At 36.1% G+C, this 13,719-nt stretch overlaps 1 protein-coding gene across 4 annotated transcripts in view; it reads right to left on the bottom strand.

Moving 5' to 3' along the window:
- The window catches only part of RNF13 (ring finger protein 13), a 150,411-nt gene that overhangs the window by 63,155 nt on the left and 73,537 nt on the right, over positions 1–13,719 (bottom strand). For 3 of the 4 annotated variants that reach the window (XM_041734007.1, XM_041734006.1, XM_041734008.1), the window contains one exon: positions 5,744–5,831. In XM_041734007.1, the coding sequence (XP_041589941.1) occupies positions 5,744–5,831 (88 nt within the window). Of the gene's footprint in view, positions 1–5,733; positions 5,832–13,719 lie in introns of all 4 variants that reach the window. The other variant, XM_041734009.1, reaches the window with a different exon arrangement.

The following is a 13,719-nucleotide window of genomic DNA, read 5'->3' as shown; positions in this document are numbered from 1 at the left end:
AAATCTTGGGACCTCTGGGTGGCTCAGCGGTTGGGCATCTGTCTTAGGCTCAGGGCGTGATCCTGGAGTCCTGGGATCAGGTCCCACATCAGGATCCCTCTGCCTCTCTCTCTTTCTCTATCTCACATGAATAAATCTTTAAATTTAAAATCTTTAAAATTTAATTTAAAATCTTAAAAAAAAATTTCTAAAATCTTGGTATCCTTGGTAGAGTACATTTTTTTCACTTCTAGATTGTTTTGTTTTATGCAAATATAATCACTCATTCAGCTCATTCTCTCCCTTGCTCCTTCTCTTCCTACTTGCCCCCTTTCATATACACACACCCTATGTAAGCCCCAGGAGGGCAGAAACCAAAATGGTTAGTAAAGGAATATTTAATCACTATTTTTATATCAGTGGGATCAATACAAATTTTATTTTTTTATATCAATGCAACCATGCAATAATGGAAAAAAGTATAAGCTTTTTCCACTCAGTGATACACCTCAGCTATTCTGTCAATAATTATTGGAAGCAACATCACTTCTTTGAGTTATGATATCTAAAGCACTGAAAAAATGCTCCTCACTTTAGTCAGAAGAAGGGGAGAAAAGTTGCACGCAAATATGAATAGCCAGCTTGGAGACTTTGCAATACTGTTTATCTACTAAAAACAAAACCAAACATATTCTAGTTCTCAAAACACTTTAAAAACACTAAATTTTAATTCTAATCCACAAAACAACTGAAGTACACACTGCCAATAGTACTGTCATGATATCATAGACAAATTATAATTTAAATGGCCAGGTTCATATATCCAATTGCCCATTCAATATCTCCATTTGATTGCCTAATAGATATTTTTTATTGGAGTTCAATTTGCCAACATATAGAATACCCAGTGCTCATCCTGCCAAGTGCTCCTCAGTGCCCACCACCCAGTCACCTCAACCCCCCCACCCACCTCCCTTTCCACTACCCCTTGTTCGTTTCCCAGAGTTAGATGTCTCTCATGTTTTGTCACCCTCACTGATATTTTCACTCACTTTGTCTAATAGACATTTTAAACAATGTTTTTCAAACGGAACTCTCATTATATCTTTCCTCTCAGCTCTACTCCTTGTCTTTCTCCTTTCTGTAAACAGCAGTCTGTATTCACCTAGTTTCTCAGGCTGTACATCTTGGAATCATTCTTGACTCCTCCCTTTTCTTATTTCTTCTATCAAATCCTATCAATTTCAAAATACAGCCATCATTCTATCACTTCTCATCACAGTCACTGCTAATACTCCAGATCACCATCAACTCTGGTCTGACTGTTGCAGCAATGTTCTGACTTGTCTTTTTGTTGGCACTCGGACACACTTTTCACCTTCATTCTGTTCTCCAAAGAATAGCCAAAGTGATCTTTGAAAATAAAAGATCACCTCACATTTCTGTTTAAAAAGCCACACATAACAAATTCCAGAGTCCTATAAATACCCAACATGATCTTGCCACTGGCCCCTTATCTAACCTCATGCCCTGCCATTCTCTTTGCCTTGCTCACTATACTCTAGCCACAGTGCCTTTCTGTCACACCTGGAAAACACCAAATATGCTTTATCTTTGAACCTTGCTGTTCCTTTTCCTTGGAACACTGCTTCAGAAATCTGCATGGGTCAGTTTCTCACTATAGACCTATGTTCCAATGTCAAAGCCTCATGGAAGCCCTCTCTGACCACCCTATCTAAAATGGCCCCCCTCCTCCCATCCCTGCTGCTCTATATTCCTCAGCCTGACGTGGTTTTCTTTATAGCACTTATCACTACTTGACATATAGCATATCTTGTTGATTATGTGTTCATTTCCTCTCTCCCACCCTAGAATGTAATAACAGCAGTAATAATAACTGGACTGCCATTAAATGATCATTATTGCTATTATATACAATATATAATAAATACATGATAATATAGCTATTAGATAATAGCTACGTAAACACTAAGAACAGGCAGTCTTCTAAATGCTTTATATGTCTGAATTCATTCAATCCTCAACAACCAGGGATGTCTGGGTGGCTCAGTGGTTGAGCATCTGCCTTTGGCTCAGGTCGTGAACCCAGGGTCCTGGGATCGAGTCCCACATCAGGCTCCCCACAGGGAGCCTGCTTCTCTCTCTGCCTATGTCTCTGTCTCTCTCTGTGTCTCTCATGAATACGTAAATAAAATCTTAAAAAAAAAAAAAACCCTCAACACCCAATGAGTTAAGTACTATTATCATTCCCATCTTACAGATCAGAAAAGAGGCCTACAGAGAGGTAAAGTAAGATACCCAAAATCACACAGCTAGCAGGTGATCCAGCTGCGATTCAAACCCTAGCAGGCAGTACCCAGAAGCCACTGGGTAGCTGTTAGCTACTGCATTCTGCTACTTTCCTGAAAGACACTAGGGCAGAGCCTTAAACTGTATCATTCCCTGCTACAATCATGGTGCCTAAAACGGTACCTGAGAAAGAGTAGGCTGTCAAAAAGTATTTGTTGAAGGAAGACAGAAAGGAAAAAAGAAGAAACAACCCAAGACATAATGATAACTCACCCTGGTTATAACAATTAGGAATGTGCACAGCCTAGCCTCAAACCTAAGGCCTCCTAATCTGAGCTCTTGCCCCTCTGCCATGGCATGGATTTTCTCATACACCTGCTCTCATGAGATCTTCAATAATCTTGTCAGGTCAAATAAAAATTAAAATTATTCACACCTTTACAGATGAAAGACTTATAAGGTTAGGTAACTTTCCCAAAGGCACAGGCTAGTTCATATATTAACTAACCCAGAAGAATAAACCCACATTTCCTGCTTCTGAAATTGATGTTTTCCCCCATCACATTCAGCTTACTCCTGAAGAAGACAAATGTTACTGGCTCACTGAGATAACCTACCCTATGTCCTCACTGAAATAAAAACAAATTCCTTGTGTAAAATGTTGGCAGCAAGGGGCTTTTAACACTTCCTTTTGTTTCCAGATACTAGAATGTCTACTCCTAGGAGAACATGTGCAATATTCTTTGCTGTAGACTAAGCCTTAAAAAGGGGGAGAAATACATGCCTCTTTTAATGAATCCATGTTTTCCATTCCTCTACCAAGTAACAGCAAAGACGAAAATGGTAAAGATCTTTACAACATTTGTTTTTCAATATACAAAATGTCCAAAACACACATATAGAAGGATGGAGCAAATTATCACAGAAATAATACAAGCAATAAAGGCAAGAACCAAAATTCTGAGCAGTCTTTGAAATTTAATAGCTCAGTTGGAACATTTCCATGGCAACAGCAGGATTACATGGTTACATGCTACTTTTATCATTTAGCACATTTTCCTTAGGAACTGACACGATTATCACAAAAAGGTTTTATGGTATTACAAAGACAAAAAAAGGTGTTAGAGGGAACAGGCACTTCTTCCTTGCAAAAATTTTATTGAAAACATGTAAAAAAAAAGAGCAAATAGTTTTCAAATATGAATGCTTAACTTGAAATGCCTGAGCAGGTCTTGAAGATTGCTAAACATGGGCTCAGGCCTTCAACAAAATATACAAAGAATAAGTAACTTGCTCAAAGTTATACAGCTGATACAGTGGGCATTTCAATTTAAACTCACATCTCTTTCTTGAGTATTTATGCTTTCCATTTTGCTAGGAATATATATAGGTAACAAAAGCAACTGACCTGTTGTTTTTTTTTAAGAGAGATAGTTAAAGGAGAAGAAAAGTGTCAAATCTGCAGTACCCACAGAACTAATTTATTTAGCAAGTAAAGTACCTTCATCAATTTCTCTAATTCCCACCAGTGATTATTAAACTGTTTGTGAAATGCTAGAACATCCTAAGGGTACCTCATGAATTATAATGAATTAATCAGCTAGACTATTTAATAATTTTAAATATATATAGAAATTAACAAACTTATTACCTAGTTTTACTTTTTATAAATTAAAATATTGCCTCAGATTATATTAGGGGTAAGAAGAAAAGCGTTCTACTCAAATAGTAACAATAAATACGGTCTTAAGCTATAAAAAAATTTAGTCAAGGACTCCAAAATATTTCTTACTGAGGATTTAATTATTCAAAGTCTTAAATATATTCTAATATAGGCTATCGGTCCATAGCTTTATGTCTGCTCTTTGCTCTAAGCTCTTTCTTGCATATGAGACTCAATGGCACTTAGTAGCCAGAGGTATTATGGTTATGTGCTAGAAGGAAAACAAAAATAAAATACTTAATCATGAACGTTGGCAGCACGTTTTGGGTTCTGAAACCAATTTTCAATGGGTATGTGGAGGATCTCCCCCATACCATGGACAACTCAACTCAATTCTGACATTACCTACTTAGAGATAGCATCAGATTCCACATGTTAAAGGTTTAGTCTCACAAGACTGCCCCCAACTATTCGGATACCAGTTGTAAGTCCAGGTTATCACCTGTGCTTTTGATCCACTGGCTATAGGTTAGAGGTTTCATTGCACCCCTTCCTTGGGTTCAATTAAATGGTAGAGGGGCTCACAGAACTTAGAGAATCTACTTACCAGATTATCAGTCTGTTATGAAAAACTGTAACTCAGGAACAGCCAGATGGAAGAGATACATAGGGCAAGGTATGTGAGAAGGGTCTTGGACTTTCTGTGCCCTCCCCAGGCATGGAACTCTGAACCCTGTCCTTTTGGGTTTCTATGGAAGCTCCATTACACGTACAAATGATTAAACAATTGGCTACTAGAGATCTATTCAACCTGGAGTCCTCAGCCTCTCCCAGAGATCAGGGTGGGAGGGTGAGGAGGGGACTGAAAGCTCCAACCCTCTCATCATATGGTTGATAATCTGGGCAATCAGCCCTCATTCTTAGGTGGGGTCCAAAAACCACATCATTAACATAACAAAAGAGACCTTTATCATTCTCACCAAATTAAGTGAAAGTGTACAGCTTAAAAGTTACTGGTTAATGCCAGTTATTTGGTTAGAATTGGCTCATTATCCCTACAAGCTAATATTTAGTAGAGAATAAGGGAAAACCTTCCCATTTTGAATGAAAAGCTACAGGTATGTCAATGTATGTTAAGAAGCTAATAACCAACTGGTATAAGAAAGCACAAATACGTGGCTTTGAAATTCTATAAGAATATATAGTAGCTACTTAGTATAGGACACATATCCTAACATTTAATATTGTAAATCTCTAAATCACAAGAATTCTTTTTTTCTTTAAGATTTTATTTATTTATTCATGAGAGACACATATATATATATAGAGAGAGAGAGGCAGAGACACAGGCAGAGGGAGAAGCAGGCTCCATGTACGGAACCTGACGTGGGACTCTGATCCTGGGTCTCTAGGATCAGGCCCTGGGCTGAAGGTGGAGCTAAACCGTTAAGCCACCCGGGCTGCCCCTCACAAGAATTCTTATATGGGATCCTTAACTCAGGATGTTTATCTCTATTCAAAGCTTTGGTATTCCTTTGTTTTTTGCAAAATTATCAAGACATCTTCTAAAATGAAACACAAAGGTAAAAGAAAACAAAACAATTAACTATTCAGAAAAGAACAAACTCCACTTCAGTATGAGTAAAATTGTCCCAAGAGGGTTGAGCTACCTTTCTGATAGAAAATAAATTTTGTTTTTAAACAGAAAATTAGAGGGGAAAATATCTTGTTAAGTTTTAGTTCCAAAAGATCTGTCAAACAGGAGAGAAGAAAAGTGATACCTGTACTTACTGTCGTTGGATCCCATGCTAATGAGGTCATCAGAGTCAACATTGTGAACTATGGCTGCTTTGTATCCTGCTCTTTGTGCATTTAAAACCTGCAGGTCAGAAAACAATCACAATATGAGGGAGAGAGTGTTTTGTAATGGCATCCCTCAACTTCAACATAAATCAGCAAGTCTATATACCATGTGTCTAGGTCTAGATTATGTATATATGTTAAGACTGGATCTCAAGTATGTTCTTGAAACATGACATGTTTTACAACTGATTATCAATGACTTTGGATATCTTCTTGATTTCATTCATGGTACGAAGTAAATGAGAAGCAAATAAAGGACAGAGATACAAGCTAAAATACTAAAAGGACCCCAAACAATAAACCTATCTAGCTCTAACAGGTAGAGACTTGCTAAGATCAGGTTCAAGAGTCATCAGCCCTTGGACATTCAAATCTACCTCTGCTGCTTATTAGTAGGATAAACGTGGACAAATTATTTTTCTTCATGTAGATTAATCAGAATAATTTTATCCTATCCCTGAAAAAAAAAAAAACAATCTGTAGGAGGTAAGAGTGCCTCAAGGAATTAATATTTTGTTCCTCTTTAGAGCCTCTTATTGTACCTATGAAAGAGCCTCATGGAGTAGGCACTCACTAAATATTACTCATTCAAGAGTAAATGTATAAAATATACACTCAAATTAATAGCCCACATTATAACATTACTAACACATGAGAGAAAATTAGGCAGAGATTTTTTTAAAAAACTAATTAAAATAGCATAAGTAGTTCACCAACACAGGACCTACTGCTCTAATGTTAAGAACATGGAGAGAAAATTAACCAGCCAACAAAACTGTTACAAGGAATGTTTGGCAGTCCTGCAAGAAAATGTCAATAACCAAAGAAAGTAAGTTTACTATTTTTTTTTGTTAATGTGTGCATTTTTTAAGTATTTAGCTAAAATTGAGACAATGCTAGCTCCAAAACTTCTTCCACATAGATAATTTCTGCTTTTTCAATGGGAGGGGAAAAAATATCCTTAAAGGGAGGATAGGATATTACAGCTTCTAAATCTTATTTCTCACTCATTACTTATATATTAATCTGTTGTTTATTCATTCTATTACCATAGCAGAAGAGAATCCAGTTAGCTTTTAGTTACACAAAAGTATACTTGGTTGGGGGTGCTTGGGTGGCTCAGACGATTAAACAGCTGCCTTTCACTCAGGTCATGATCCCAGGGTCCTAGGACTGAGTCCCAGGTCAGGCTGCCCACAGAGTGGGGAGTCGGCTTCTCCCTCTGCCTCTGCCCCCACCCACTCTCTCTCTCTCAAATAAATTAGTTAAATCTTAAAGAAAAAAAAAAAAGATACTTGGTTGGGGTTGCAATTAGCTTTTTTGATTCTTTAGTGACCATTTTAACAGTTCCCAAAGAGCTAACCCAGTAACTAAGGAGAAATATTTCTTTCAGACATTCAAAAAACATGTGTTCCCAGAGATACAATTTAAGAAAAGCAAAGGTTGTGACACATGGGTGGCTCAGTGGTTGAGCGTCTGCCTTAGCTCAGGGCCTCTGGCTCAGGGCGTGATCCCAGGGTCCTGGGATCAAGTCCCTCATCAGGCTCCCTGTAGGGAGTCTGCTTCTCCCTCTATGTCTCTGCCTCTCTCTCTCTCTGTCTCTCATGAATAAATAAATAAATCTTTAAAAAAATACAAAGTTTATATCAAAAGTTGTTCTCTTCTAGCAAAAAAAAAAAAAAGGAAGTTTTAGCTTTCTTTTTAGAGCCAATTAATGCACAGTCATCAAAATCACATGATTTAACTTGTTTCCCTGCAAGATATATATTTGTAGTGAAGATACAACATGATAGGACACACATAAAGGTGGTCTCAGGAACCATGATAAATGGTTAAAAAAAAAAGTTCAATCTAATTAGTATTTGAATTTACATAATAAAATTGCATAAGGTACTGTGTGGCAGAGCGCAGAAATAAAAGGTGAATCAGAAACAATCATTATCTTCAAGGAGATCTCAATACTCATGGATATCCAAACAGGTCAGGTACTTTCTTGCCTCTATTTGCTGATGCTATTATCTCTGCTTGGAATAGGCTTTGTCTTCTGAATGCCCATTGGGCCTTCAAATTCCATTATCTCCATGAAGTCTGCCCCATTCCATGCCCTATTGCATGTTTTTTTTCAAGCACTGGCATAACTGCTCCCTGCTTATAGTATTTATATCAACTTGTTTCCATTTTCTTAAAGATCTTATATAGTGCCTTATATTATACTACATATACATGTACTATCCTATTTCAAAAAACGTTTTATGGGATCATTAAATCTCCCGCAGTTGTCTATGTGTGAGTTTTTCTGGTAAGAAGGGATGAAGCCATCATCGATTTTATATAAGGCTTTCTGAACCCCCAATTATTAAGAATGACCAATATAAATTATTGGATTTACAACAATCTACATGTGTAACTAAATCTAGCCATTAGATTTTTTAAAAAAGATTTTATTCATTTATTCATGAGAGAGAGAAAGAGAGAGAGAGAGAGAGACAGGCAGAGGGAGAAGCAGGCTCCATGCAAAGAGTCGGATGTGGGACTTGATCCCGGGACTCCAGGATCAAGCCCTGGGCCAAAGGCAGGCGCCAAACTGCTGACCCACCCAGGGGTCCCCTAGCCATTAGATTCTTAAAACTATATGGAGCAACTGAGGAGAAATGTTTCTTTCACACCTCCAAAAAGCAATTGTCTCCATAAATACAATATAATATTATATCAATATTGAAAGCTGTTCTCTGCTAACAAAATAATAAAATTCCTAAAGTAGAAAACCACTAAAATAGGCAGGAATTTTGAACGTACAAGTGTGAATTCCAAAAAATAGAAACATGTTTTTAAAAATTATACAAGAAGTCTTCCCTGAGGCTTTTGTTGTTGTTTTTATTGATCTTGAACATAAAGTATTAAAATTAAATCAAGAAACACATTAACATATGGACCAACAGACTTACAAATACAAACAAGGAAACTATATCCATGTTTATGAACTACAAAATTCGTGCGTCAAATTAAATTACATTTTTAACTAAGCAGCAGCTGGTATTTTTAAGAACATGAGGCAGAAATAAAACTAAATCATTTAGTAAACATGTGCAATGTTTCACATTCATAAAATGCAACCTCAAACACATGGTGTCAGATGGAGGCAAAGAACTCAAAGATTCATGAATAAAAAGCATGCTCTGTGAGCAAATCTAAACTGAAACTGAAAATTTCAGGAAAAAGCCTTCTGAATTGTATTGTCAATCTGCCTTTTTAAGGAGACTGATCAAAGCTATTAGCTCAAATTGTGGTAAATGCTCTAAATATTTTACATCTCATCAACAAATTAGCTGCAATTACATTATGTAGACCAAGCAGTACCTATCCAAGAGTTCTGAAGAAATATGGGACTGAGGGCTTCTTATAATACGTAGCCAGTATGTCAGAAGATATAGACTGCTAATGAAAAACCTTTCAGTAAGATAGGTTCTAAAAGGAATCCTAGAAATGACACAATAGTTCATCTTATTTCCAGACTGGACAAATTGGTAATACTGACACTAATTTTAAAAAAGCCTTGTGAGAAGAACTGATTGAGCTATCAAGATCCTACGTAGAGATCTTTTATGGACATGAAGGCATGAGAAGTTGGGGGGAAACTGTTGATAGAATACATGTAACAAGGCTCCAGACCAAAAACTATAAAGAATAAAAGAAGCTTCTGTATGCTAGTACTTTACATATATTATCCCTAATACCTAACATGCCTGGACAAAGTAGGTATTCTTTTCTATATTTTAGAAATGAGGAAAAATGGGTAAACATAAGTGCCCTACAATCACATTTAGGCAGAGTTCACATTTGAACATAATCTCTCTCTCCAAAATAAATAAAGAGATTAGATAGGGAAGCATGGGGCTTCCCAATGATGAGGAGGAAAACCAAAATGATTAGTCTTACTTAACATTTTACAAACTTGTGGAAAGAGGAACAGAACTGAGAAATCATCAAGACTTAGACAACATGATCATAAAATCTTCTGGGTCATATGAAACCTATGTACAAAACAGAGTTTAAACCAAGAAGAAAAGTGCTAAAATATTGACACAGAGTTTATGGAAACTCAGAGGGGAAATACTTAGTGGGCTGAAATGTCTATCACAGATTTTATGGGACCTGAATTACCCTTTAACTAAAATGAGAGGAAATTTGAGCAAACAATAGAAGAGTTGGGAGAAATTTTTCACATGGTAGGAAAGAGAAAGAACAAAAGGTGGGACCTAGCAAGGTCTATAAAAATGGAGTTTAAAGTATAAATTCTTGGAACACGATTACCTGTATTCAAATTCTGACTCTGTCATATACAAGTTGTATAAACTTAGGCAAGTTAAGTTCACTTCTGTAAAATGAGCCTGATAATATAACCAACTTAAAGAGTTATTCTGAGGATTATATGATTTAATATATGTAAAACACTTAAAATAGTGGATAGGCCTGGCACATATTAAATAAATGCTAGTCTTGATTATTGTCATTGCTATTGATTTTTCTTGTTGCTCTTGGAGAATCAGAGGTGAGAAGAAAGAAAGCAATGGGCCAAACTGTGCAGGACCTTGAAGATCATTCTGAAAAACAGATATGGGGTCTACTTTGTCAGGGTTCACAGAAGGCAAATGAATAAGGCGCTGACATGGCTGAGGCCCTGTTCACTTGAACAACAGTGAAAAGGCAAGCTCAAAATCAGGATTATTTCAGACAGACAGGTAACATTCCATGAACACCATACACATCTCCTACAGATGCCCCATGTTTCTAAGAACATTTACCTTCAAGTGATAGGCAAAAGATGTTTCATTCAAAATAGCAGCCAATTTTAAATTGCTATTTAAATTGCTATTCTCTTCTAATTTTAGTGATAATACAACCTTTAGTTCATTATTTCAACATTTTATTATAAGTGTAAAAAGGTCACTTTTTTTAAAGATTGATTGATTGATTGATTGACAGAGAAAGAGGGGGAGGAGTGGTAGGCAGGAGAGGGAGAAGCAGGCTCCCTGCTTAACAGAAAGCCTGATATGGGGCTCAATCCTAGGACCCTGGGATCATGACCTGAGCTAAAGGCAGATGCTTAACTGACTGAATCACTCAGGGGCCCCAAAAGGTCATTTATTTTTAACTAGGAAGCTGAAAGAATATATTGAAATATGTCAGATTATAATTAATTCAGAATAAAATATGATTTAGAGGGAAATCTCTGTGACATTATAATTTTATTTACTAAAACTAGTATTAATAGAGGTTAAAAATGTAATAAATAAATAAATAAATAGGAAAATTCTATCTGGAAATTCTATCTAGTTTGGGTATAAATATAAAAAAAATACACCTTTCTCAAGATGCATTGTAAGTGCTTGACTACTAGGAAGAGAATAACTAAATTTAATCATACCTTCAGTGACTTTAAAACACCCATCTTTTATTTTCTTTTGTCTCTAAATCTTTCCTGCCCAAGAATGAACTTGAATTCACTTTTTTTAAGATTTTATTTCTTTACTTGAGAGAGAGAGAGAAAGAGAGACAGAGCATAAGCAGAGGGGAGGCAGAAGGACAGGGAGAAGCAGACTCTCTGCTGAGTAGGGAGCCCTACGTGGGGCTCGATCCCAGGACCCTAAGATCATGACCTGAGCTGAAGGCAGATACTTAACCAAATAGCCATCCAGGCACCCCTTGAGTCCATATTTTATGTTGATATTTTAAAATATTTCTACATTAATAGTGTTATCTACAATGAAACCCCACAATCAACATATTTTCTGGTAAAACACTGAATGTTTTCTTCTAAATAACAGCAACAAGAGAAAGATGCTCACTCTCACCACATCTATTCAATAATGTACTGAAACTCTGGCCAATGAAATAAGGAAGGTAGGAGGTATGGGGCAGTGGGAGGTGGGGAAGAGAGAGAGAATAAATATAGATTACAAAGGAAGATGCTCTTAATTTGCAAATTGACATAATCATATACTTAGATGAATTAATAAAAGGCTGCAAGAGGAAATAACTGAGTTTAGAATTCTATTTCCAGATTAAGCTTCCTTCAAAAATGAAGGTGAGGAGCACCTGGTGGCTCAGTCAGTTGAGCAAAGGACTCTCAGTTTTGGCTCAGGTCATGATCTCATAAATCCTACTTATGTCTCTGCCTACGTCTCTGCCTCTCTCTCTGTGTCTCATGAATAAATGAATAAAATCTTTAAAAACAAAAAAAGAAACAAAGAAATATTAAAAGGAGCCCTTCAGGCTGAAATGACTTGAATCTACAGTAACTTGAATCTACACAAAATAAATAGCAGCAGTAAATATAATTGCATAGGTATTATGAAAACAATAAGATATTTTTATTGGGCACCTGGGTGGCTCAGTCAGTGGTGTGCCCAACTCTTGGTTTCGGCTAATGTTATGATCTCATGGATCCTGGGATCCAGCCCCACATCAGGCTCATCAGGCTCCCCACCTATCCTCAGCAAGGAGTCTGCTTAAAGATTCTCTCCATCTGCCCCTCCCCCTCACACACACATGCCTGTGCTCTCTTGCTTTCTCTAAAACAAATCTTTTTTAAAAAAGATATTTTTATTTGTAACTCTTTTCTTCTTATTGTTCTAAAAGACAGCTGCATAAAAAATGTGTTAATGGACTTAGATAAAGTTATAATTTGTATGATAATAATACTATAATAGCATCACAGAGGAGGTAAGATAAAGGTATATACTGGATCAAAATTTTTATATGTAACTAATCTGAACTACACTATTTTAACTTAAAATGTTAATTGCAATACCAGGACTATCACTATGAAAATAACTAAAAGACACATAGAAGAAACAACAAAGAAATTAAAAAGGTGTGTCAGAAAATATCCATGTAATACAGAAAAGGCAGGAATTGAAAAAACAAAGACTAAGAGAAAACAAATTAAGTGGCATATGTAAATCCTACTTCATAAGTAATTACATTAAATGTAAACAGTTTGAACATCTCAGTCAAAAACCAGAGATTGGCAGAATGGATTAAAAAACATGATCCATCTATGTACTTCCTATAAAAGAATCAAACTTTTCAAAGACACATATAGGTTGAAAATAAAAGGAAAAAGATATATCAGGCAAACAGTACAAAACCTAAAAATAAAAATTCTTACTAAGACAAAGAAAGACATCTTATAATGTCTTCCGTCAAGAAGATATAGGCATCATAAACATATATGCATCTAATCATAGAGTTCCAAAATACATGAATCGAAACTGAAAAAAGTGAAGGGAGAAACACACAATTCAACAATAGTTGGAAACTTCAATGTTCTCTCTAGTGAATAGAAAAACAAGTCAGAAGATCAACAAAGAAATGGCAGACTTAAAGAAAACGATAAACTAACTAGACCTAACAGACATCTATGAAACATTCCACTCAACAATAAACATTTTTCTCAAGTGCATATTCTCCAGGGTAGACCAGATGTTATGGCATAGAACAATCCTCGGTAGCTTTGAAAGTACTAAAATCATACAAAGTTTTCCAACCACAATGAAGTTAGAAATCAACATTAGAAGGAAATTTGGGAAATTCACAAATGTCAAAATTAACACATCCTAAGCAACCAATGAGTCAAAAAAGAAACCACCAAGGAAATTATAAAATACTTTGAGGTGATGAAAACAAAACATATCAAAACTTACGAAATGCAGCTAACACTGCATTTGACAAAATCAATACTCTTTCATGATAAAAACACTCGATAAGTATCAAAACAGGATGGTACTGGCACAAACATACACACATAGATCAATGGAACAGAATAGAGAGCCCAGAAACCCACTATTATATAGTCAATTAATCTACAACAAAGGAGGTAAGAATATACGATGGCTAAAAGA

The sequence above is a fragment of the Vulpes lagopus genome, chromosome 19 (assembly GCF_018345385.1).
Source record: "Vulpes lagopus strain Blue_001 chromosome 19, ASM1834538v1, whole genome shotgun sequence".
NCBI lineage: Eukaryota > Metazoa > Chordata > Mammalia > Carnivora > Canidae > Vulpes > Vulpes lagopus.
The sequence above is the reverse complement of the archived record's forward strand: the minus strand, read 5'-3'. Positions and strand labels throughout refer to the sequence as shown.